General features: G+C 40.4%; 1 protein-coding gene and 1 long non-coding RNA gene across 2 annotated transcripts in view; one reads left to right on the forward strand and one right to left on the reverse strand.

Annotated features, from left to right (window-relative positions):
- Nucleotides 1–21,841: 21,841 nt before the first annotated feature.
- LOC147311763 (uncharacterized) lies at nt 21,842–25,133 on the reverse strand. The gene is made up of 3 exons (XM_086265673.1): nt 24,517–25,133; nt 24,006–24,045; nt 21,842–23,795 (listed from the first exon to the last, which is right to left on the reverse strand). Exons 1-3 carry the CDS (start codon nt 25,131–25,133, stop codon nt 21,969–21,971), a joined length of 2,484 nt encoding a protein of 827 aa, XP_086121799.1. The 3' UTR covers nt 21,842–21,968.
- A 1,851-nt stretch (nt 25,134–26,984) lies between these two features.
- Nucleotides 26,985–27,459, forward strand: part of LOC147311764 (uncharacterized) — a 64,582-nt gene continuing 64,107 nt past the window's right edge. The window contains exons 1-2 of the long non-coding RNA XR_015125372.1: nt 26,985–27,250; nt 27,377–27,456. This is a non-coding gene — a long non-coding RNA (uncharacterized LOC147311764). The remainder of the gene's footprint in view (nt 27,251–27,376; nt 27,457–27,459) is intronic.

A 27,459-nucleotide genomic window follows, 5' to 3' on the forward strand; every position in this document is an offset into this window, starting at 1 on the left:
GTTGTATCCAAGATGGCCGACTTCTAAATGGCCTCCATGGTCACCACCCATCTTGAGGAGTTTACCCCGTCACATATACAAATTGCCACAAACAAGACTTTAATATCACCAACCATTCCCATTTTATTACGGTGTATCCATATAAATGGCCCACCCTGTATAGCTTCTTTTTTTTTTTTTTTTTTGTCAATGAGCATATCCTGATCACAGCTTTTTGTTCACATTAATGCCTACACCATGGAGAGCATTATTGATTTTGGAGACTGTTCTCTCAGCAATACTATTAGACTGTAAACTTTGGCTTATCCACATGGCAAAATGCTCACTGTGAATGTAGCAGTTTATTTGGCCTTGGTGAAGATCTCTACTATGTGGAGTGTTTTTTTTTTCCTATCCTCTGTGCACTTAGTGTGAGAGACTAAAAAGAGCTTATAGACCTCTACGGCTGAGAGAAACAAATGGTGACTGTCCAATTGTGGGAATTTGTGTGCCTGTGTGTATTTTTTCTTATTATATTCAATTTCGTAGAATATCTCATTATTTTAGTTTAAATGGCCATATACTACGGTGGCCCCTAGAGACAAAGCACGTACAAACTCCAAAACACTTGCAAACTCCAAAACACTTGCAAACTCCAAAACACATGCAAATTCCAAAACACATGCAAACTCCAAAACACTTGCAAACTCCAAAACACGTACAAACTACAAAACACTTGCAAAATCCAAAACACTTGCAAACTAAAAAAACACATGCAAACTCCAAAACACGTACAAACTCCAAAACACTTGCAAAATCCAAAACACTTGCAAACTCCAAAACACATGCAAATTCCAAAACACAATGGAAGTGCTCCAGGACGCTAGGGGCAGTGTTGAGCTTTTGTTACCTAGTAACTACACAAGCCAGGAAGTACCAATGACCGGATTTGGGGTTTGCAGCCTTAAAGGCTGCATTTTAAGGCCGATTACGTCACAGCGACAAGAGAAGGCTGCTCTACATGCGGCCCTCAAATGCGTCCTTAATTTCCCTGAATTTTAAGGATGGGTCGGTGTAGCCTTCATGGCCCAACATATCCCAGACTTCATAGTGCGGTGGTGGTGTGGATAATTTTGCCGAAAAAAAACGGTGGAAGCGGAGCGGAGGAAGAGTAAACTTTCAGAAGTAAGTACTGAATATTATGTCACTTATTTATGCGCAAATATTTTTTTAATGAAGAACATTAAACCATTATTGTTGGCCACATGTCGGGAAAGTTATGTGACATTAGCGATGTCTGTACTTTCAGAATTAACTTGGTTTTAAAGCCTTTACTTTAAAAAATATATATATAGTCGACCTTAATCTTACAGAGATTGTGATGATTTTGTGGATAATTAAAGTCAGTCATATATCCACAAACACAACAAGCTGAAAGTCAGTGATGCTGCTCAGTTTGCAGTCCTGAATATCACGGCACAAGCAGGATCCACTGCACTGTTAATGTTAGCTCTGCTATATTGCTGCCTCTGTTCGGTGGTGTCGAGCCAAACGGACTTTAACGTGTGTTTGAACGAGCTGACGGTTCACTCGTTAAGCTGAAAGAAAGATGCTTTAATCGCAGGAGTCACACAGGTGTTCACTGTACCATCTGGGAACTCCTCTTGTTTCATAATAACACAAACACTAAATCCTCCTTCTTTTGTGCTGTTTTGTAGCAGTGTATACACCTGAGACTTTCACCTGTCTGTCTGTCCTGCACTCGCTCTCTGTTTCTTTCTCTCTGATTGTGTAATAAAAGTATGAACATGTGTTTATAAGTCACACTTGTGTTTGAATCCTGCAGCTTATCACACATTTGATTTCCATGTGTGACAACTGCAAGTGTCCAGAGTGAGGACAGACTGAGGGACACACTGCTGCACATCATCTGTGAGGCTTTGCACCCCTGATGATCCACCAGGACAAACTCAACAGTGTGTGAGGAAGAGGAGGAGGAAGAGCCAGCAGCAGCTGACAGATGGAGAGAATAGACAGACTGTTCCCTGTTTGTGAAGGACTGCTAGAAAAGTTTAAAATAACTAATTGTCTGTCCTGAATCAGTCTTATTAGGTAATGTTCAAATCATTTTATCATTCCAGTGTTTTCAGTGTGGGAGAAAGTACTCAAGGGCCTTCAAGTTACACACTATGAAAGGCAGCAACAAGTGTAATATTCAGAAACCTAAAGTATGTATCAGCAGCAGAATGGACCTAAAAATAAATGTTTGTTCCAGTTCTATGAAGCTTTGAGTATTTTGGATTAGTAGCACTGCTGTGTTTGTTGCATCATATTGCTGTAATTGTTTATATGCTTTATATATTCTGAGGTAAGTTGATCTATAGTGTTACATCATATTCTATAAGGATGTTACTGTATGTGTTTGTATACTTTGTGCCCAGTTTGACCCATTTAGCAGAAGCCAGCCTGTTTAAGGCTCTGATATCTATTCTGTATGACTTAAAGCAGTTATGACATGGTCTGATTTTCTCACCCAATAAAGGAATATTTCATATATCAGTCTACTCTTCATTTTATCAGAAACAGTTATCACAGCTTGTACATTTTCTTTTTATAAATATATGTAAGCAATGAGCCAAATTTAGTAATGCCAACATACTGAAGGAACAATATTTGTCTCATATATATGATACACCTATATATGCACTGTCAAAGATACTTGTCTTTGAGTGAAGATTTAAGGTCATAAGACATATAAATAACTGCAACTTGAATCTGTACTGAAGCTCAGTATTTGACACAGAGTTCATGTTCACTGCTGTAATAGCTAATAATGATTAATATAATAACTATAATATTGGCCATATTATATTTACATTACCAAAGTGATATGACTTTAGTCTCATGAACAACATCAGCTAATTCTTATTTACTAATTAATCTTGAAATAACTGTTCAGTACAGAAATGAAGCCCAAAAATCACTGTCCCGTGGTCTCAGCCTCAGATACTTATCAAATCACACAAAGCTCTTGTAGAAACAAACAAACAAATGAACAAAATATGTTCTCCCTCATTTCTGTCAAACCAAGTTGTATGACACGTTTCCAGCGGTTAGTATCATGGTTGCTAGGCAACCTGGGAAGCGCGACGGAGACTAGACCGTCCCATACAGACAAACTTGCCGTTTATTTTGCAAATCGAGCTCAACACTGCCCCTAGCGTCCTGGAGCACTTCCGTTGTGTTTTGGAATTTGCATGTGTTTTTGAGTTTGTACGTGTTTTGGAGTTTGCATGTGTTTTGGAGTTTGCACGTGTTTTGGAGTTTGCACGTGTTTTGGAGTTTGCACGTGTTTTGGAGTTTGCACGTGTTTTGGAGTTTGCACGTGTTTTGGACTTTGCATGTGCTTTTTAGTTTGCAAGTGTTTTGGATTTTGCAAGTGTTTTGGAGTTTGCATTTGTTTTTTAGTTTGCAAGTGTTTTGGAGTTTGCATGTGTTTTGGAGTTTGCAAGTGTTTTGGAGTTTGTACGTGCTTTGTCTCTAGGGGCCACCGTAATATACAACATATTTCTTTCTATTTTCTATAAAGAGGACTAAATGTTGAACTGTAAGTCAAAGCAACATGTGAGATGATGTAACAAATGGTTTTGATCACACACTGTGATCAAAAGAAAATGGGTAAAATATAAATAAAATAAAGCTATGTATTATTAAGTTTCTCATACATGGGCATGTTCTTATGAACCTTTAAAGCACTTTATACAGAGCTGCTATATTTAGGTCATTCCTGAAAGTCCATCACTTGCATCGCAATGCTGTCTGGATCTCTCTCACTGTGTGACCTTTCTGGTTGAATTTAATTTCTTGGAGATATGATGAAATCATAGGGCATCCAATCAGGAGAGCAGGACAGGTTGAAAGTGAAAAAGGTCTTGGTACAGACTCCTGCTTTTTCATCTCTCTGAGGTCTAAGTAGTCAGCTGTTATCAGTTGTCAGTTAAAAACATAAACCATGTTGCAAAAGGCAAAACTGCAGTGCTTTTTGCTTTATATTTTCCACCATTCTACCACCCGTTTTGATCACTTCCCGGTATCTGTGTGCCCACACAGTGACAGTGGTATGCAGCACAGTTCAGGTGGTTTCCACCTAATGTTGTCCATCTTCAAGGCTTCTTGTTGCCATCCACCATGTTTAAGTTTGTTTATCTGTAATTGAATCTGCTTTTTTTCATAACAATAGGACAATCAGTGCACAATTCCTACAGTGATGTACCAGTGTTTTGCTATGATTGTGGGCACAGAGTTTTAAGGTGCAGTTTGCAAGTGGACAGTCAGTACTGATTGGACACAAAGATGTTCTGCATTTTACACCACTATATCAAAAGGAGAGGTGATGATTGCATGTAGAGAAACTCTCAAAAAAGGTTATTAGTAGAAAAGGGTATAAATCATGGTATTGTGCTGAAACTGTTACACTGTTACCTTTCATGGTAAAAATGTGACTTTTTGTTTTAAAGAAATAAAGAACTGCTGAATAAAGAAATGAACCACTGAACTGCCCTTTATAGTAAAACAGTTCACTCTGAGTGGCTACACCTTTAAGTATGCATTTATGTAAGTTTTAATACAATTCCTCTGATGACTGGGAATTGCAGTTACTGGCATTTTAGCACTGGCTTCACTTTCAGCCCCTGAGGTTGCTGCTTGGTGCTGACCTCTTCTTAGATTTTTTTTCCTCATGTTAGACCCACACCAAAGGAGAACCTTTGGGATCCTCCCACAAAAGATCCCAGTCTTAACCCTTCACCTTCTCAAATCACAAGGGCTGAAAATGCGTAACAGAGGAAAGGTCAGAAGACTTTAGTCCTGGTGGAAGAAATCAGGGGAATGTAAGGTTACTGGAGCAGGTTATTAGACCAGAACTTCTTCTACTGTTAATCCACAACCTCTTTGTCTGCCAGAGATTTTTCATGAAGATGTTTACACTCAGAAAAAGATCAAGACTGAAATTTAAATACAGTAAAATGCTAGGAAGACATTTTAAACATTCTAATTTGAATGAGTCTTTAGGGTTGTATTGTCAGCTTGAATGCACAGCTTGAATTCAGTGCTGACTGAATACAGTTTTGCTAAATGGATTTGCATTACTGTAGCATTTCAAATGGCATTACTTAATTTTTTGATCACACAACCAAAGCTGCCTTTTAAAATAATTTCTCAGGGTTTCCATTTTTTCCCCACGTACAAATTTTCCTTGGTTGTGTGCCGTCACTGTTTCTGTTAAAGCAGCTTCATATGATTTTGTTCTAAAAGCGTTACACAAATAAATCAACACGATTCTGATCTCGAAACAAGACTGTTTTTCATGTCCTGTCCCCATGTGATTTAGCTGACATATCCCACTTTGAAAATCACAGGGAAGCGCAAAAAAAAATGCTCATATTACAGTCACATGGAATAGAGAGAAGGTGCCTCATTGGCACAAAGCAATTACAAAACTCATGCATACACCAGCACACACACACACACACGCACACACACACACACACACACACACACACAAATACTGACAATGCCATAGTCCACAGGCAGCCAAAGAGAGACAAATTACCTCCCTGTCAGATAAAATCAAACTTGACATCATTTAATTAATTTCAGTGCATATTAGCATTTCTTATTGTGGTATTTTTCCCCTTTTTTCTTGCTTTGTCTCTCTGTCCTCCTCCCAGACTTGTCCTGAGGAAAACATCAGTTTGAAAAATGATAAGCCTTCTTTTCCGTCTGTTCTTTTAGGCATTTTTCTTCAATTCTCTCTCGTGTCTTTTAATCTGAACATGGCAGTGGCATACCAGGTGTTGCCAAACTAAGGCTGTTTGTATCTAAACAGCCTTGTATCTCCCTTCACAGTATTAGGGAATTTTTTAAAATAAATTAGCATTTTACTATACCCTTGCCTGATCATCACACAGAGACTGACTAAATAAAGAGACCCAAACTAGTTCTGGAAAAGTAGAATATCAAAAACATAAAAATCAAAGACTTAAATTGCTATTTAGAATTTTCAAACAAACCACAAACAGACTTGAAAACAAAGAGGAAAAAAACAGGACAGCAAGACAGTGGTCAGATGTGCACGAAGAGTTACAATTGGGTTCAAGGTTGGGGTGGGGTTAGAGTATCAGGGATGAGCTCTGAGCCCCTTCTTCTTTGAAGTGATGATGGACAGGGTGACATATCTAGCCAGGCCAGCATCTCCATAGACTTTAATGTTTGCAGATGACATGGTGGCTTGCAGTGAGAGTAGAGGTCATGTGGAAGAGAACTTTGAGAAGTGGAGGTATGCTGTGGATAAATAAGAAATCAAAGTCAGTAGCAAGAGAGAAAACGTGTGTGAATGAGAAACAAGCGCATAGAAAGGTCAGCATGCAAGCAGTAGAGATAGTGAAGGTAGATGAGTTTAAGTACCTGAGGTCAACCACTCAATGCAACAGACAGTCCACACAACAGGTGAAGAGGAAAGTGGAAGCACGGTGGACTGGGAGGAGATGCTTGTCAGGGGTGATTTGTGACAGATGGACAGTAGCAAGAGTGAAATGGAAGGTTCACAAGGTTGTAGTGAGACCATGGCACTAACAAAAACATATGACACAGAGTTTTAGACCTCCGAGAAGATTCATGGATGTAGTGAAGCAGGACATGCAGAGGGTTGGTGTGACAGAAGTGGATGCTATAGTGCAAGAGGGTGGCTGTAGCTCAGGTGGCAGAGCACGTCAGCCACTAATCAGAAGGTTGGTGGTTCGATCCCAGGCTGCCTCCTGGCTGCATGCCAAATATCCTTGGGCAAGATACTAACCCTACTGGTGGTGGTCAGAGGGCCCAGTGGCGCCAGTGTCCGGCAGACTCGCCTCTGTCAGTGCACCCCAGGGCAGCTGTGGCTACAATGTAGCTTGCCATTGCCAGTGTGTGAATGGGTAAAGCGCTTTGGGGTCCTTAGGGACTGAGTAAAGCGCTATACAAATGCAGGCCATTTACCATTTTTACCAAAAGTGTCCAAGTCCAGTCCTCGAGAGCTAATGTCCTGCAGCATTTAGATGCTTTCCTACTCCAGCACAGCTGAATCAAATGGTTAGTTTACCTCTTCAACATGCCATCAAGTTTGGCAAAGGCCTGATAACAAGCCATTTATTTGATTCAGGTGTGTCGGAACGAGAACGCGTCTAAAAGCTGCAGGACGGTAGCTCTCGAGGACTGGAGTTGGACACCCCTGCTATAGAGCTAGGTGAGATAGAGGCAGATGATTTACTGTGGTGATGCTTAAACTGCGAAGCCAAAATTTTTTTTTTGCAAAACTCTTCAACCACCTATCAGCAGTAAAGTAGCTCAAAAAAAGACTAAAACAAGCAACTTACCCAAGTCCAAAATCAACCTATTTGGTTGCCATATAGCCATTTGCAATGACAGTTTCCCCACAGTGGAATACAGGAGATACATCCATGATGCCAACATGAGACATTTGCCTGTGCCTAACTGTGCAGTGAAAGGTACTACTTTCAAACAAATTGTTATAATTTCCAGAACTGGGCAAACATTGTAATCATACAATATGCACACTTGGTGTATAAATTCTGTTTTTGATTTGAGCTATTACCATGCCCTTAGACTCTAAATGTAATGTTGATATTTATGCTGCCTCATGAGAGCCGCTAAAAACAACCAACCTGTTCTGTCATTTAGACAGCAGAAGTTGTTTTCAGTGAGTGCCGTTTGTCTTTCTTTTTTTAACTGTAAGCATGCAGTTACACCTTATAACTGCAGAAAAAATTTCTTTCACTTTTGTCTTGCATATTCTGCAATTACAATAATGTCATCATGAATCTCTTGTTTAAATATACGCACAGGCATCTTTCTACCTGTATTATAATTTCTATGTATCTCTACTTTCCTCTTACTCTCAGTATTGTTCTCAGCTAATCCCCTCCTGTGCACACGAAGTCACGACCAGACACTCTCCTAGCCACTCAACACCACCCAGGGATGACACTATCTGATATCTCCCTAGCAGATTAAGACCTTAGATTGCAGCACCATAAACAAGTGCCTGATCAAAGCTCTGTGTCACGGATTACCTCCGTCAGAAACAATGTACGGTAAAATTGACACAGGTAAAGCTGCAAAATGTCAAGGAAGCTTGGTGCTTTATTGGTTTTCAGCTCAATTGCAGTATAAAAGTGTAAGAGACATTGTCTGGTATTTCAAAGAAGCATTCAGCACCTGTGATAGAAAAACGTGTGAAGATTTTGAAAAAGCTTAGAGGATGGCGTTATTTGCTGTTACAAGCAAGTTGCCAAATATGGAGCAACTGAGCTTTTCGCTATTCACAATGTCAAAAGGCTGCTGAACTGTCACTCTCTGTGGAACATGTTTTATTGTGCAGACCCTTACCAGTTTCATAAAGTATATGATTGTCAAAGAGTACATACAGTACTTGGGATACTAGACTAGACGATGACTACAGACAATTGTAGATTTCATTTTATTTTTTACTTCCTGAATCCCGAAATCATACAAAACAGCAAAACAAAATACAGATATAACACACTCTTATACATTTTCCATAAAGTCCCTTGTGGTCTCTCAAGGACTAGTAAACAATTTGCTATATATCTAATCTACACAGATTTAAAAAAAAAAAAAAAAAAAAAAAAAGACCTTAAACACACACCATAGGGTCTAACATAACTTTCATGCATTATCTGCAACACTGTGGACTTAGTATTATACTAGTGTCAACTTACTAGCTTTTTATACTTGCTTACTTGAAAAATCTAGATATTGTTACATGTTTTTCACACACATACATCGCTTGACCTTTGCTAAGTGTACATAGGGATTGGCCTGTCCTTGTTTACTACTACCAGACATGCTCAATTTAGGGGATACTGCCTTTTGTGATGTAACAGAAAAACAACTTCTCTTACAGTATAATGTGTTATGACAGACTGGAGCACAGTATATTGTAAAAAAAATGGTAGACTTTAAAACCTGAAGATTGTAATGAAATAAACTAATAGAAATAAACTAATAAAATAGAGCAATGCAGCAAATCTTCAAAAAACAAAAAACAGATTATCAATAATGCCTGCAGTGTTAATTTGGATTAATCTTAGTTGCTGTCACTTTCATCATCCCAGTTCAGTTTGCATGTCTGGATACTAGCAAAACATTACACCCATCTTTGGAGATGTTTAAAAATCAGACCAAGAAATTACAGGTAGCCTTACATTCTTTGAAGTTTATACATTTAAAAAAAACCAACAACAGTCGAAGTTAAAAATGCTCAGCTTCCACCTTCTTAAATATTCTGTTGTAGGGAAATTATCAGGAGAGAGTTACCCTTCCCCCATCAAATTAAAAGTAGCCAGTAAAGTAAAGAAACTATGAGTTACCTTCAATTTTTTTCTCTCTTTGCAAGAGGGGTGTTTCTGGAACTAATTGATGAATAGCTGCCATAACAGGGAGCTGCGTCCTTCAATTGAACTTTAATTCCTATGTGCATCAATCATTTTCCCCCTTTTTATAACATAATGGATACTCACAGCTCTTATTATGGTGCATTTTGTCCTTGTGATGTGACTGTGGTTTTGTACACATGGCTGTGCCTGTTAGTGTGTGTGAGAGAGAGCGAGAGAAGAGGTGTTTTTCAGTGGAAATAGTAAACTAAGCAGGGAAATCTTTTAAATCATGAAAGCAAGTCTGTCTGTCTCTCCCCCCCCCCCCTCTGTGGCCCAACACCCTAACATTGATATTTTTTTTGTCCTTCAAACAGACAACCTAAAACAATGTGAAAGATTCTAAAAAAGGGTTGCTCATTGAAGTCCATGCTTCAACGGATGTCTCCCAATTACACTTAAATCGTTATTATATAGTAATAAAATAATCAGGTTACCACTCCCAATTCAAATGCTTTATCCTAGCTCCAGTGGGCTCTGGCTGCCATTCATCTGTAGGGAATACAGACTGTCAGTCTGCTGTTGACCTCAGTTGTTGTCCACGTCCGTTTACTGTGGAGGCTGTGAAGCACTGGGAAAGGAGGCTGATGTGAGTCTGTGAGTCAGTGAAGCTCACACCAGTAACAGCGGTACCGAGCTGACATGCTGAACCTTTTTGTCAATAAGCGTTGTTGTTTTTGCTGTTAGCCTCTGTTAACTTTTGTTAGTGAAACTTTCTTTAAAGTGGATCTAACATTATTAGAATGTTTCGTTCTCCCAAGTTTTGATACATATTTAATGCTTTTAGTTTGAACCTATTAAAATTACAATTTTGCAAAGTTTGGTCTAAAAAGGTTTTAAACTGGCAGTTGCATCAAATGACAGTGGAAGCATCAATGCTAGAATTTACCAAAAATCAGCGGTATGGGTATAAAGCCTTATTTCTAACTGAAACGGTAAAAATCATTTTAATTTAAAATGTTTATTTAAATTCATTAAAGCTAATAATACTATCAGATAGACTGTACTTTGGGCTTGTTAGGAGACCTTTTTTTTGTCTTCCCCCCCCCCCCCCCATTGACCAAATTTGTTACATTTGTGAAATAATGAGTAAGATAACAATGCACCTGGTTTGTGATGGGTAAAATATTGGACGGCTTCTTAGTCACCCTGACGACATCTGTCCGCCTGTCTCCTGATACCCATCTGGTATCTGATTGCTATGTCTTCCAACCTTCTGGCCATCTTCTATCATGCCTGGAAGTCCTGTATCCAGCTATTCCACTTCAGAGGTCCCACCTGTGCAGTTAGCTGCCTGCCCGATCCCCAGAGGGCTTCTGATTTCATTACTAGTCTCTTGCCTGGCCACTGGAAACCGCTACACCAATGGTAAGACATGCCCACTGTCTTGAAACCACCCTGCTCCCTGTCTTGCCAATTTGATTTTCCATCAGATACGAGTAACCTGTCTGATGGAAAGTACTGTCTGACCGTCTAATCCTTGTTTTCACTGACCTGGCATACTTTGCTCATCAACTTTAAAGGCTATATATCATCACCCTTTTACACTTCACATCCAAGATCTTCTACCACATTATTTTGCTCTATTCATTCAAACGTATTTGCACATAGATGTGGAAATTATGTATTTAGCCCACACTTACAAGGCATATTTATTTTTCTGCTTGGGGCTTTTTCTGTTCTGTTTGTGTAGTAACTATTCTTTTATTGGTAATATACAGGCAGCATTATACTACAATTGTCTTGTATCCTTCTGTCCTTCTCTTTTAACTTAATGAATAGGATTTCATCCATAATGGATACATCCATTTTTTTTTTTTAGGTATGTAGAGCTGACCTGTAATTTCTCAAGTTGGGTTTACCAGTATAGTAGGTTTAATAGTGTTATCTCAGTCTTGCATTATAAAGGTTAGGATGAAAGTTGTGGATGATGAACCATTTTCTTATTATGATCTAACGATGCTTTCATTTTTTTTTCGGTAATTGAGATCACATATGTGACAAATTGATTTCATTTCTATGTCTTATGTAAAACCTTCAAAGATGAGCAACAAAGCAGCTTCCAAGTGAAACACCTTCCTGTTCCAGTAACATCCTCATCAGTACTGAAACTAAAGAAGGCACATGTTCTTCAAATGAGATCGCATATCACCTAGTTGCTTGCTAATGAGCTACCTAATTTCATTCATTATTGTGCAATATAAGGATGTGACTAATGAGAGTGACCCTTTGCTGAATACAAAACCTTCATCTTATAGTAGTTGTGGGGCATAACCAGATGAGATATCTCTCTGTTCTTAACACACAAAATCTTTTTAGATCTTTGTTGTATTCACTGAGTAATTAAGATTCATATACTTTTTAAATAATAGGTGCACTCAAAGTGATTGTCATTCTTCTTTAGATTTGGAGTGGCAAACAGCATAACACAGATTTTATCAAAGCAGTAAACTGAGAAGAAATACTGAATACACACTGTAAAAAAGTGTATGATAAGTTAAAGACAAACAAAAGTATAATATAACCCATTAAGTCATATACAAACACAAGAGGCAGACCCTGCTCTACCCTGAACTACTGTATAACAGTCAGTCAGTTTATGTCAGACAATGCATGAGCATTATGAGTAGACCCATACCAAACACAGGCTGAGTAGCCTAGAGGACAAGTTAGTCTGACCAGAGATATAGTGACACAGGGGAAAATGGAGAAAAAAAATCAAACCCAAACTGTTCTCTGTTTTTAACAGAAAAAAAAACAAATGAAAAAATGAGCTAAAGAGTAGAAAATAAAGAGCAACAGTGAAAGTTGCTTTGGTCAAAAGTGTGCTGGAAAAGTCCAGAGAAAATGTGTATTTCTGAATGCCTAAATAGATCAGACTTGATAAAAATATGTGTAATATGATTGGAGTTGATCGTCATTTAACTGTGTCTCAGTTTGCCAATATGGCAAGGAATAAGTTCCAGTCACGAAAAAGGTGGTACTGCTTCAAATTATGATTGTCCATAGAAAGACCCCAGGAAAATGCCTCAGTTATCCCCCTTTTCCCCCATTTTTCTCTCTCTAAGACCAAATATAGAAAGGAAGCCCTTTCATTATTGAAAGGCACTTTCTTTTTAGCCTGTTGAGGCTGTTGAAGATGGAGAACACATTCATCCACAGCCTCATATGCCCTTTTACATCTCCCTAGTCTATCTCTCTCTGCAAGCACAGAGGCCTGCAAAAAGTCCATTAAGGCCTATCTTAATGAAGAGAGACGGGACACAAAGGCACCTCAGAGAGGTGAGTGGTGATCAGAAAGGTTGATGAGGAGTCCAGCTCGTCTAGTCATTCACCGTGGACGAGACAAGGCTTTGGGCTTCAGTGTGTGCCGATACAGCAGCACGGGGTAATGAATGGAAAGGCTGTACTGCTGGAACCATCAACTAACCAATCTCTCATCACCAAAGCTCCCACCGGTGTTTTGTTAATATACTCCCCCATCTCTTCCCATGGCTCTGTCAAAGGTGTCTCTCCATGCCACAATGGCTTTCACTCGCTCTCGTAGAGAGATGAAGCTTCTTGAAGCCAGAAATGATGAGTAATTGTATCATTCTACTGAGCTCCACTGAAAGAAATGTTTCCAAGCCTGACACCAAGCCTATTGGTTAGATAAAAAGGTTTGTACTCCAACATGTTTTTGGTTTATTCATATATGCACTTTATATATGTATGTACTTGTGAGGTGAATTTGGATATAAAACATATGCAAACAATTTTACAGAATCTGTAAGTTTGTCTATTTTTAACTTTTTATGATTACAATCCACATTCACTACAGTGCAAATCTGAGGTCCAGACATTTGAATGTGGCTGCAAAAAAACTGTTAAATTGATTAATTCAATATAGAGTGATGGCTTGAAATTTGGCACCTTTAAGTTTCCTTATTTTTTCCAGCACTTTTTATGCTTTGAGCATTGAGATCATTGAGTATATCATAGTTTCAGCAGCAACACTCTACAAATTTAATGTTTATAACATATAGTAATGGAAACATTGTTACATTTTATTTTTAATATCGTTATTTTTAACACTCATTAAATGTTGAATTTGACAGTGTGTTTACTCATAGATTTAAACCACGATAATGTCGAGTGAATACTTATGCATGCATACAACATGGACACAAGTGTGGTTTGCAAGTTTAACTTGGATCTTTGGTGATGTTGTTTGCAACAGGGCAAGTCTTGATAGTCACAAGATCAGAAAAATAGAGGTTTTCCAACTAGTCGTCATAAACATGTGACGCTCAGCAAATGTCATAAAATCAGTACTGATGAGAATATTATTTTGAGACATTGTGGCAAAACATCATGGATCAAGAAACCTCTAAAATCTGTGTTTTCACGGAGGATAAATGCCAAAAGAAAAGCTACTCTTGAAATTAACCATGGCTAAAAGGTATGCGATTGAACTGGTGGTTAAATTAAACGCCTTGTAGCCAGAGCCAATTTGCAACAAGCAGCAAACAAACAGTGAGCATATGCTGACTTCACAGCAACTATTTGAGCTCATCTCAGAAATTACTCAGTTCTCCATTTCAGCCACTGGTGTTGATGCCAAGAGTGCAAGGTTGAAGGAACCTTTTGAATAAAGAAAGATATTTCAAGAAAACCTGCAGCCATCGCACTTTGTTCCAGTCACTCAGACTAAGCAGAAAACCTGCAGGTTGCTTGGAAAAGAAAGTACAACCATCGTCCAGAAGGTCAGTAGCACTGCAACAACACCAGCAGTGGTACAAGTTAATACTAGCATAGATGTGGATGCTGTGTACAAAAATGCATGGTACCTTGGAATAGTTACAAATGCTGCAAATTAAGACATCTATCTAGATTTCATGAAATCAAAAGGTTGTGCAAAACAATTTTCCTGGCGCTACAGAAAAGGCTGGTGTTAAACACTAACTTACAAATAAGTAGAACAAAAACAAAACAGAAGAAAAAGAGCATTTTGGCTCACGATTGTAACACTTGGAGCTGGTTTATAATTTACTTTGTTGCAGTATTTTCTGAGCCAAGATCAGATCAGGGGCGATTCTAGGATCAGCGCTTTGGGGGTGCTGAGCACCCAGAGAGCTGCCCATGCAGGCAAGGTCAACTTTACTCGTCACAATGAGACTTCTTCCCTGTCTCTGTCAGTCCCTACATCCTTAAATGTCTCCGGTTGTCCCGAGTTCCCTCTGACTGTCTCCTTGGTGCATTTAAAACCCTGTTCCTCCCTGTCCTCATCGTCTGTTGTCTTCAACAGTCTCCGTTATCAGTCATCATAGTTTCACCCTCTCTGTGCAAATCTGCAAATTTCCTTATTAAATCATAAGATTCTTAAATTCATCAAGTCTCTCTGTGCCTGGGTCCTCGTCACAAAACATGACGTCACTGTTTTGTACATTCTAACACAATTTAATCCCCACATTTGTGAAAGAAAAGCAAAACACTGAAAAGTCTGTAACAAAACCATCAAATCTGATAAAGGTTATTTAAATGCTGCAAAAGAAGAATGGATTGGAATTTAAAAATATATATATACATATCCTAACCTTAATTACTGCGGGAGAATAATGAATGATGCTCATAGTGAGTAAAAAGTAAACTGAGTGCATTTTTTGGACAGAGATTCACTTTTAAAGTGTATGTATAATATAATACAGATAAATAAAAATACACTCCAAAAATAGAAGAGTCCTTGAAATTTTTTCTTTTCTTTTAACCTATGTCGCCTCACCTTGAGGTTGGTAAATCTGTCCATCACATTTTGGTGGTCAAGTCTCTCAAGCATCTCTTTCTCAACTGACATCACAGCCAGGTGCTGGAGTCTGCTTTGACCCGTGGTCCTTCTCAGCCAGGTATGGAGCTGACTCAAGACACTAAAAGACCTCTCACCGCTACAGCTGCTAACTGGGTTTGTTAGGACAACCCGAATAACAGTTTTCAGTGTGGGGAAGATCTGATTATCCAGAGGATTGTACAATGTTAACATATCTGGAATGGCACCAGCCTCACTCTTGAGCTTCAAAAGGTTTTTGGCAACTGTGACTTCCTCTGACTGAATTTCAATATGGTAATGCAGTGCCAGGGCTGACAACCTAGTTTGTTTTGCAGATTCTGTATAGCAGCTTTAATATAGGGAGAACACAACTTCCAGATTGTATGAGTAAAATTAGGTGTTGTTTTTTCTCTTTGTCAGTTTAACAGTTTCTGTTTTGCCTGTTAGTACTCCCTGTCTGTTTTCTTACCTGGTTCTTCCTGACCTTGTACTTTCTCCTCATGTTCTCCTCTTTCCTCTCTCCCTCTTTGGACTGACAATCATACACAAATAGATTGTATTCAATTAGATTAAAAAAAAAATACTATTAAGATCACTAATTAAAAAAAGTCCTCTCTTAGCGTACTTTCAACCAAAAGGCAAATAACCAAACCACATGTACATCTAATAGAGGATATAAATATTGAAACACTGATCCAACATTATCCTTTATTGATGGATCATTTGATCTTACACTGAATGTGTTTGAAAAAAAAAACCTTCCTGTCTCTCTGTACACACACACACACACACACACACACACACACACACACACACACACACACACACACACACACACACACACACACCAGGAGTTATAAGGTTAATGGGCATCCAGCCAGTTAGCTAGTTAGTACCTTGGGTTCAATATCGGCACATACACATAGGACAAAATAACCATTTCAAACAGGGAGGGCTTATCTATACTTTTGTTGTTAAAATGTTCCGAATCAATTACGTACTGTATGCTTTTTATATTTTTAGCAGTGTGTCCCACAAACAACAAATATTGTCAAAAAAAGTAAGAAATCTTTGGGGGCGCTTTGATTTGAAGCACCCCCAAAAATGGGCTAAAATCGCCCCTGGTTCAGATGAGTCTGGTGAGCTGCTATCTGACTCTGCTTCTTCATCTGCATGCCTCTTTGCAACCACCAAAGATGCTGCTTTTTAAGCTGTATCTGACTTAATCAGTGTCATCACTGTTGTCACTGATGCCTACTTTGCCCTCTACCTTTGCTGCTGTTCTTCTCGCCTCAGGCTTTCCATGTGAAGGGCAGAAAGGTCCCAGCAAAGATCCATACTAGCAAATATTATTCCATCCACAGTAATTTATAATTTACTCAGAATAAAGTGGCCCTGACTGAACTGAAATTACATTTTTCATCTAGTGGCTTTCCAAAAGATTGCTGTTTGTGGGAAGTAGATCAAAAATTCCTTCACATAGCATATTCAGCATTTGGAGAGCAAATCCTCTATACTTCATTTGGAATTATTATATTTTTATACTTTTTTTGTTAATATTTGCTCATGATGCTCCCCAGTGCATTGTAGGCCATGAATGGCCTTTTGATAAGAAATGTTGACAGATTAGACAACTTGCCCGCTATGGCATCATGGTTAGGAGGAGTATCACCTCCCTCTCATGATGCCTTGCCGGAATTGTAAGCCTTATTCAGAGAAAAGAGAAGTTATTTAGTGGCGGGGGATGTTCCCATTAGTGTGATGAATAGCCTAATTACTGGAAGTAAACAGTCCCTTGGAGATAAAAGACGAACTGGGGCCTACAAGGAGGGATGAGTCGCTGTATTGCAGGCTCCATCCAGCCTGGATTAGGACAGGGTGCACTGCTTGATTCTTCTGTCTGTGTTTTGGTGTCCTTTGCAAGCACATTTTTCTTGATGTTTTTTCTGGCAATCACTGCGTTGTTTTAGGAGGCCCAAATCCTTTGTTTAACATTTTCTCACATATTTGAACTTAGTAGGCCTCTTGTCTAGAGTTTACAACCTTTGCTTACATGGTTCGTCCCCAGTTTCTCCCACCATAGAGGCATTTTCACAAAAGAGATTTGAAAAACTCAAAGTTGTAATATGTTGTAATATGAATCTTATCTGTTTGTATTTCTTTTTAAATTCAAAACTTGGTTTATTTTAAATGCAATGTGAAATTAATTTGGAAATAGGCGATAGGAACCAGCGGACAAGAAAAGACATCATCCCTCGAATATCTTGATGCATGCTCAATATCCAGGTAAGGAAATCCCCAAAAATTTATTCTGTTCATCTGGGCATCCCTTGAATACTTAATTACTTTAAAATAGCTTGAATGCTTTGGTTAAATTCTTACCTATAATCTAAACAACATTATATCAGTAGCCCTAACTGAACACAGCGTTTTTTTAAAAGAATCTTTTAAATTAACTCTGATTTTTCATTGTTTTCCACTGTGGTTTTGCTTGTGGATATATGCAACCCAACTGGGCCCAACTAAACTGAAGGTGACTTTTAATGACTTCCAATAATGTCTAGTACTTCATCATTTTGTTGGAGACTGTTTGCATTAAGCATTATTATACCGTGACTGTATTTCACACTTCCAACAGTCTTAAACTGTTTGAGTATAAAGGGTGTTGCATGTTGTGCATAATGTGCAGCTGCTTGTGGCAAATTCATAGTTTCTAATATTGGGCTGTAAAAGTAACACCGTTGACTAGACTTGATGGTTCAGAAAACAAGATCTTTGTTGTGCATGCAAGAGATGCAACTGTTGGCTTCATCTTCAGCAACGCTAATGAATGAATAATCCTAAGGTATTCCTTTGAGCTTCAAAAATTAATGCTTATGTGGTTCAGGGTCTGCATGCAATCACATAATGAAAGCAAGGCACAAATCAATAGCTCTGATATCTAAATTGGCCATTGAGTAAAAAAAAGGATGGATATGATTCAATAAAAGTATAATTTATTTTAACCCAATACAAATTAGAATTTTATCCAATAAACTAGCCCAGTGTGACTGAGTTCATACATTGATCATAAAATAGCCTGTGCACCGGCCATCACATAAACCATCATTAACTCAGTCAATGTCCCTTGTACACGACTGCCTTCTTGTCTTTTGTCCACACTGAGCTAATCAGCAGTTTTTATGATCGATTACACAGTTATTCAGGGGAAGCCACTGGGCCTTTGGGGACCGGCACAGACACACACACACACACACACACACACACACACACACACACACACACACACCAACGCCTATGCTGCAGAACATGTTTAAAATCCTCCTTTAACCTTGATCATGAACGATGAAGAACATGACACCTAATAAGTGTTTTTCATTGTTCACTGTCCCTGTAAATACATAAATCACTCCCACCTTGTACAGTCAAGGGTACAGTGGACAGTGCAGAACCATGTGCAAATGTGTGTGCGCTGAGGGGAAACAGTCCAGTCCAGCTGGCATCGACACAAATGGAAAAAGAAAACAAAAGGAAAAAAAAATCTATGCGAAATATTTTTTAAAAATGTAATTACTTTTATGTTTTTAGCAGACAAAGTGGGACAGAGAAAACATATCTGTAAATATTTGAGCAGATATAAATGCATACGTGTGAATGTGTATGTTAGGATAACATACCCCCTGGTGAGAACAACAGTAAGGTCACAGGTAACAGGAGAGTCAAACTAGGGGGTGGAAGGAGTTAGTCGTTGCCATGGTATGTGGAATGGAAGTACAAGGAGAATGGACACCAGCTGCCATGGGAGAGAGTGCCAGGGCATACGGGAAATCAGCATGCGGCATTCTGGGATACTGTTGATGAAGTACAAACACAGTATGGTGGGTAAGACTCAGTATCCCCTCCCCCTCCTACTGTTTCAGCCCAGTTTCCTCACCTTCCCAGTCTCACCCACCTCCTCACAGTATGGACTGTTTTATCCCAGAGGAGGGGCTACATCTTTCTTTGTCTCACTCCATCTTGGTGGGTTTTTCTTATCTTTTTTTCTTTTACTAGAGAGTCATTTTTACTGTAGTTTTTGTTCCTCAAATACATAGTAGGCAGAAATGAACACACCTCTTGGGAATAAAATGATGACAACTGAGTGACTGTGACGAGCAATGAGTCCATTTCTCATTGCACATTCCTTGTGACAGAACTCCCTTTGGGTGGGAAATTAGCTCTATTCAGTGAGACAAAAGTGTTGAGATGTTCCGACGACACAAGCCTGAGGTGACAGTACACATGAGTATAAAACACAATGCTGACACAGACGGCACACACTCCGTTTGCCCTGGCAACATTTGCTTGGCTTCACTTTCCGTTAGTGTTCTCTCATTGTGAAGAGGAGGCTATCCTTCCTTGTTTCTTCCAATGAGGAATCTGTTTATTTCAACAAGCTCACTACACACAAACACACACCTCTTCACTCCAACTCTGAAGTGTGGATCATAGGAGATGAAAAGGCTAAGGCAAGTAAAGCTCTCCTCTTCCCCTCACCGCACATTTGTGGTAGTTATTCATTCATGACAAAACCCATTCATGCTCTGACAGCCTATGTCCTCACTGATGTATGGTGTCGTCTCCTGCCATGATCCCTGCAATGTGCAACTGGGTCCTTGCTGCCTTGCACCCACCCCACCTCCGCATATCACTTTAGCTCAGGCTGGATATGAAGCTGGGTTTCGGGGTTTATTCATATACACGACAGCTTTGATACATGACAGCAAAAATGCGCTGATGGGGGTGAGCGCCAAAAAATCTGTTTAAGATCACACGTCTGAGAGCGATGGCCCCACCATGTGAATATGAAGGAAGGTGGGAAATTAATGCTTTTGCCTGTTCTTCCTCTCTCTCTCTCTCGCTGTTATTTATTCACATTTCATTCCGTGAGCACACAACCCCTGCAGTTTCTGTCAGACCAGGCAAATGCAGAGGGAGGGTGGCTACAGATGAATATGATTGCCCTCTCTGTCTTCCCAGATTCCCGTGTAGAAGGAAATCAGAGCTGTTTGTAATGCCGTTTGAGATGGTAAGGGTCAATTTGTAAATCAACCTGTTTTTTGCCCTTAGAATTCATTAGCATATGTAGCAGGGAAACACAAGGTTTGCCTCCAAGGAACAGACTGCTTCCTGTAGTAGCAGCATGCAAAACTCCTGCATTAGCTGTATTAATCAAGCATGCAGCTCCCCAAAGCTTTAAAGACTGTTTTTAATATCCATCAGCTCATTGTTATGTTGTTATGAGCCTCAAATTTACTGTCTAGTTAGTCTCACGGACTAACTGAAAGTAAGCTACCTAGCAACCAAGCCGGCCAGAGGAATCTGTGCAGCATTTAGCAGCTATGAAGCCCTTATAAGCTGGTGGACATGAAAACTGTTAGATCATCACAGGATTGTCTTGATGCATGCTCAATAATCCAGGTAAGTAAATCCCAAAAGTTGATTCTGTTCATCTGGACGTAGCGTTTTCAATAGTCATAGCCCACTGATCAAAGACCATTAATCAATTGCCATGAGTACCATTCAGAGTGAGTTGGAGAATGGCTGCAATCACAGCATTGTAAGATGGTGAAAGATGTACCCTTAGGTCCCCTCCTTGATTCAGAGATGTTCTTTCCCTTTTCACGTAAATGGCCTCCTTGACTCCCCGCTCAAACCAGCGTTCCTCTGTCCAGAATGTGTACATCCTCATCACTGGACTACAAAGTCCTGGTCTGATGAGTTAGCTCTTCTGTGTTGTGCCATCTGCTTCGCCAAAAGTTGTTTGGTTTCCCCAATGTATAAATCATGGGAATCCTCCTGGCACTTAACAGCATACATGACATTACTCTGTTTGTGTCGGGGGACCCGATCCTTGCGGTGGAACAGTTTTTGGAGCAGCGTGTTTTGGGGTTTAAAAGCCACAGAGACGCAGTGTTTGGAGAAAAATGTGTGTCAACTGTTCCGATACTCCTGACACATATTGGATCACTAAGCCTAGGCAGCAGTTGCCCCTCTTTCCTGGATCAGCTGAAGCTTTTTTTAGGTGCCTTCCCAGCTTTGAGAAACATCCAGCTGGGATAACCACATTTACTCACATTTACTTCCCTGGCCGCTGTGTCTGTGGGAATGGTTTTTCGCTCTATGTTGTAGCGTCCTGATGACACCCAGTTTGTGCTCCAGTGGATGATGAGAGTCAAACCTTCACTCATCATCCACTGGAGCACAAACTGAGTGTCATCAGGAAAAGGAAACTGACCTCACGGTTTCAGTTATTGTGCAAATGTACTGTTTGTAAGTTTGGGGAAACCTGCAGTCAGCTGAGACGGAAGAAGTCACTTGGATGAGTGACGAAACGTGTCTCCCACTGAAAACGCTACGTCCAGATGAACAGAATCAACTTTTTTTGTCAATCCTTTCACAGGATTGACAGAGGGAAAAAAAATATGCAAATTTGTGTTTTCAAAGTTGATCAGTTTAAACATGAGAGTTTGCATCTACTTTAAAGTGATAATCACAGGATGAGTAATAATAATAATAATAATACATTTTATTTAAATAGCGCCTTTCAAAGCACCCAAGGACACTGTACAACAGATAAAAACTGGAAATATACACAATGGTAAAAATAGAAGATAAAAGTTAAAACATACAGAAATTTAAGAATAGGCAATTTTAAACAGATGAGTTTTGAGGGTGGACTTAAAAAGAGAGAATGAACTAATATTTCTGAGGTCCGGGGGTAGGGAATTCCAAAGTCGAGGGGCAGAGCAGCTAAAGGCCCTCCCTCCCATTGTGATCGGACGAGCAGAGGGAACAGAGAGAGAAAGAGAAGATGAAGATCTGAGGCAGCGGGATGGGAGCTTCATCTGTAATAAGTCAGAGAGGTACGGTGGAGAGAGAGAATGAATAGCCTTGAATGTATACAGAATTATTTTAAAATGGATGTGAAATTTGACCGGGAGCCAGTGAAGTTGCTTCAGGATTGGGGAGATGTGGTGGGTAGAAGAAGTCCTAGTAATAATACGGGCAGCAGAGTTCTGGACACGTTGGAGCTTGTTGATAGATTTTTGTGTGAGGCCAAATAATAATGAGTTGCAGTAGTCAATTCTAGAGATAACAAGATTATGGATGAGAATGGCAGTGGCGTGAGGTGTGAGGAAGGGGCGGAGGCGATTAATGTTACGGAGTTGGAAATATGCTGCACGTGTAATATTATTGATATGTGAGTTAAAGGATAATGTGCTATCGAGAATGACACCCAAGCTTTTTACAGAGGGAGAGATAGGGACCAGCGAGTTATTGATGGTGAGAGAGAAATTGTTAATTCTGGATAGCAGTCGTTTAGTGCCAACCAGAAGAAGTTCCGATTTATTGCTGTTGAGTTTAAGAAAGTTGGAGGAGAACCAAGAATTAAGTTCAGCTAGACAGAGGATGAGGGAGGGTGGAGGAAGAGTAGAGTCAGGTTTGGTAGAGAGATAGAGCTGGGTGTCATCGGCGTAGCAGTGGAACTGAATATTATATTTACGAAAAATATGTCCGAGTGGAAGAAGGTAGATGATGAAAAGAAGGGGCCCGAGGACAGATCCCTGGGGCACCCCAGTGGATAAAGGAGAAAGCTGAGAAGTGAAGGATTTTAATTGAATGAACTGAGTGCGGTCAGATAGGTATGATTTAAACCAGGCTAGTGGAGTGTGAGAGAGACCAATAGAAGCTAATCTGCTAAGGAGAATGGGATGAGAGATGGTGTCAAAAGCTGCACTCAGATCAAGAAGGATAAGGATGGAGAGGAGACCAGAATCAGCTGCTATAAGAAGGTCGTTTGTTATTTTTATAAGAGCAGTTTCAGTGCTATGTAGAGGACGAAAGCCAGACTGGAACTGTTCGTAAAGGTTATTATCAGTTAGGTGAAGATGGACTTGTGAAGCAACTATTTTTTCAAGGATTTTTGAGAGAAATGGTAGATTGGAGATAGGACGAAAATTATTAAAGTTGTTGGGATCTAGACCAGTTTTTTTCAGAATTGGGGTAATAGCAGCAACTTTGAAGGAAGCAGGAACAGTTCCAGTGGTGAGTGAAGAGTGAATAATAGCAGATATGAGGGGAAGGAGAGGGAGTAAGCAGGCTTTGACGAGGACAGTGGGGATAGGATCGAGCTGGCAGGTAGAAGGCTTTGATTTATGGATGAGATCAGCAATATCAGCTAAGGATGGAAGTTGAAAAACAGAGAGGAAGTGAGAAGGGGGAGAAGTTAGGACAGAGAAGCTACATTGAGCATTAGGGTCCAGGTCTAAGTGTATTTTATGAATTTTATCAATAAAGAATAGCATTAGAGCATCACAGAAGTTAGATGAATAGAGATGAGCAGGGAGAGAATCAGGTGGCCTGTTAAAAGAGTTGAATAGTGAGAAAAGGGTCTTGGTAGAGTTCTCACTTGAGTAGACAATAGCAGAGTAATAAGCAGATTTGGTTTGACTAATACATTCCTGGTAAAACAGAACGTGGTTATTAAACATATCCTTATGAATAGTAAGGCCAGTTTTCTTATAGAGACGTTCAAGCTGTCGGCCTTTAGCTTTCAGTAGCCGGAGTTCAGGGGTGTACCAGGGTGCAGAGCGAGAAAAAAGTACAGTTCTGGTTTTTTGTGGAGCCAGGGAATTTAAAATACTACTAAGGCTATGATTATAAAAAAGTACCAGGTCCTCTTGAATAGCTAAGTTGTTAGAAGACAAGCAGCTAGAAAAAGCAGAGGAAAGGATATCAAGATTTATATTCTTGATATTCCGGAAAGAGATAATACGGGGATTGTTAATTACAGAGAGGGTCATGTGAACATTAAAGGAGAGAAGTAGATGATCCGAAATTAGCAGTTCGTCAGCTGTACAGATGGAGGGGGTAAGTCCAGAACAGCAGACTAGGTCCAAAGTGTGGCCCTTAATGTGGGTAGGGAAGTTTATGTATTGTTTAAGGCTGAAACTATCAAGGCAGGATAGAAGGTCCTTGGTAAGAGGATGGTCGCAGTTATCCACGTGAACGTTAAAGTCACCCAGCAATATTATATTAGGGGAGACAGTAGCTAGATTGGTCAGCAGATCGGCAAAGTCACTGATAAAAACAGAATTAAATTTTGGGGGGCGGTAGAGGACAGCTATTACAGTTGGGGTAGGTCCTGAAAGTTGACAAACAACAGATTCAAAGGAGCTGTACGTAGGGGCGGACAGCGGCGAGACTTTCCAGTTCTCGCGATAGATTATCGCGAGGCCACCACCACGGCCGGACTCGCGAGGTTGGCAGGTGTAAACAAACCCGGGGGGGGTGGAGTCGTTGAGTTGCGAAAAGTCATTGGGCTGTTGCCATGTCTCAGTCAAGCAGAAAAAGTCAAACTTACGGTCTGTTAGGAGATCCTGGATGAGATGTCCTTTGTTCGTAAGCGAACGGATATTAAGCAGGCCGAAGTTGACAGAAATACTGTCGGACTGGATGAGAGTGTTAGCCGACCTAGGCAGACCAGTCAGAACATTGTGGTCAATAGACCTGCAGGGGTTCCGTTGAGAGCGACCAGAGGTGGACCAGAAGGACTGAATTGGTTTGGAATTATCCTGATGGAAATACCGACGGGAGCCTCGATGTACGTACTTTCGACGAGGGAGGAAGGCAATGTCCGTGTGGAAATGAAGAGCAGCCAGCGGCGGAGCAGCTAAAGAGAAGCGGAGCCGGAGGAGCTCATCAGCTGTATATTGATGAAGTCCAGTGCCGAGTCGGTAGATCGATGACATAAGGATCCAGACCCACACTGAGAGTACATAGATCCTGAAAGGCCACATCATGGACAGGAACAGCCGGGTAGGGACACCGGTGGGCCTTAGAAACAGGAGTAGGACAGAAGTCCAGAGTCCAGTAGCGTTAACGTTTAGCGATAGTGGTGAGTGGCGGCCGGTGTTCCAGATCAACTGGCGTTTAGATCAACTGGCGTTGGTCGAACAGATGTGTGGCAGTCTTGCGTTTCAGGAGCTCCTACCGACAAACCAGCAAAAAAACGCCAAATGTGTCATCTGTGACACTTGTGAGGTTGTCTCAAACACACTCCGTCAGTCTTGATGCTGTTGAACAACAAAATGTTTAAAAATGTGGCGAGTTTACCTGGTGATATCCTCATGCGCGACGCGATCGCGAAAACAGCAAACAAGTAACACCACGCCGTTGTTGTTCACAGGACAGCAAGAGTAAACGATCGGGAGACCCTTGTCGTCGTTATCGTTCCACTCGCACGGTTTATTTCACCGAATTCAGCGTTTTTGCTCCACAACTAAAGCGAGCAGTTTGCTCTGTGCACCAACATGGAGTCGAGTCAACCAGCGCCACCTCTGGCCAAGTGCCACAGCCTACAGCCAGATCAACTGGTGACACACATCTGCAGCACGTTTGAATTCGTGTCATGCACATTTGTACCTTTCAATTGTGTCTGTTTGTGCGTCATGCAAATAAACCTTTGAAATGAATGAAATGATATCATGTATTTATTATCAGCCTACATTTGTACAAAATGCCAAATGACATACACATAAGAATCACCATCCTGATATCAATACTTTTGCCCATACGAAAAATGTCGTGAACACACTAATATTTCACCAGTGTTGTAACATCACATGTCGTTAGCGTAGTCTGTCTGTGTCTTCCCTCTGCAAACAAACATGTTAGAGTTGGTTGTGATATACAGTCTGCATAAGTGTGGTCAATCTAATAAACATTTATAAGGAGATGGCAGTTACTGTGAATGTACAGCAGTTACACAGTGATTAGTAATAAACAGTCAGACAATGACCCTGACAATCTCATTCAATCTTGCAGATTGCACCTTCTGTGGAAAGTGGTACCACACGGTGTGTGTGGACTTCCCCTGTGCAGAAGGCGACTACAAATGTTGTGGGTGCTAAATAAACAGAAACAAATGATCCCTGTTGTCTTTGCTTACTGATTGTTTGTAGTGTTGACAATCCACATTGCTGGCATTGCATCTTTCAACATATTTGTGGGTAGATTTAGATGCACCACGTGTGAGTGCAGCCACTCAGCCTTTACTCAATGTGATCATAGCAGCAGGTGCAGATGTGTGTCACAAGTTAATCTAGTGGTAGGCTATGGTACTTGGCCACAGGTGGCAGCAGTGGACTGACCTGCATTGGGGACTGGTCCAGCTGCTATGTGGTAGTCAGTAGATGGGCTCCACATTGGGGATTATATGCAAGTTTTGGGGACTGTTTATTGCTGATCACTGTGTGACTGCTGTACATTCAGCGTAGCTGCCATCCCCTTACGGATCGTTATGGGATTGACCACACTTATGCAGACTGTATATCACATCCAACTCTGAAATGTGCGTTTGCAGAGGGGGGACACAGGCAGACTATGCTGGCGACATGTGAGTTACAACACTGGTGGAATATTGGTGTGTCATATATTTGTTCACGACATTTTTCTTATGGGCAAAAGTGTTGATATCAGGATGGTGATTCTTATGTGTATGTCATTTGGCATTTTGTACAAATGTAGGCTGATAATAAATACATGATATCATTTCATTCATTTCAAAGGTTTATTTGCATGACGCACAAACAGACACAATTGAAAGGTACAAATGTGCATGACACGAATTCCAACGTGCTGCAGATGTGTGTCACCAGTTGATCTGGCTGTAGGCTGTGGCACTTGGCCAGAGGTGGCGCTGGTTGACTCGACTCCATGTTGGTGCACAGAGCAAACTGCTCGCTTTAGTTGTGGAGCAAAAACGCTGAATTCGGTGAAATAAACCGTGCGAGGGGAACGATAACGACGACAAGGGTCTCCCGATCGTTTACTCTTGCTGTCCTGTGAACAACAACGGCGTGGTGTTACTTGTTTGCTGTTTTCGCGATCGCGTCGCGCATGAGGATATCACCAGGTAAACTCGCCACATTTTTAAACATTTTGTTGTTCAACAGCATCAAGACTGACGGAGTGTGTTTGAGACAACCTCACAAGTGTCACAGATGACACATTTGGCGTTTTTTTGCTGGTTTGTCGGTAGGAGCTCCTGAAACGCAAGACTGCCACACATCTGTTCGACCAACGCCAGTTGATCTAAACGCCAGTTGATCTGGAACACCGGTG

The sequence above is a fragment of the Aulonocara sp. 'chitande type north' Nkhata Bay genome, linkage group LG16 (assembly GCF_057382095.1).
Source record: "Aulonocara sp. 'chitande type north' Nkhata Bay isolate Kocher_YH1m ecotype deep benthic linkage group LG16, A_spYH_male_GT1.1, whole genome shotgun sequence".
In the NCBI taxonomy this organism is placed as follows: Eukaryota; Metazoa; Chordata; class Actinopteri; order Cichliformes; family Cichlidae; genus Aulonocara; species Aulonocara sp. 'chitande type north' Nkhata Bay.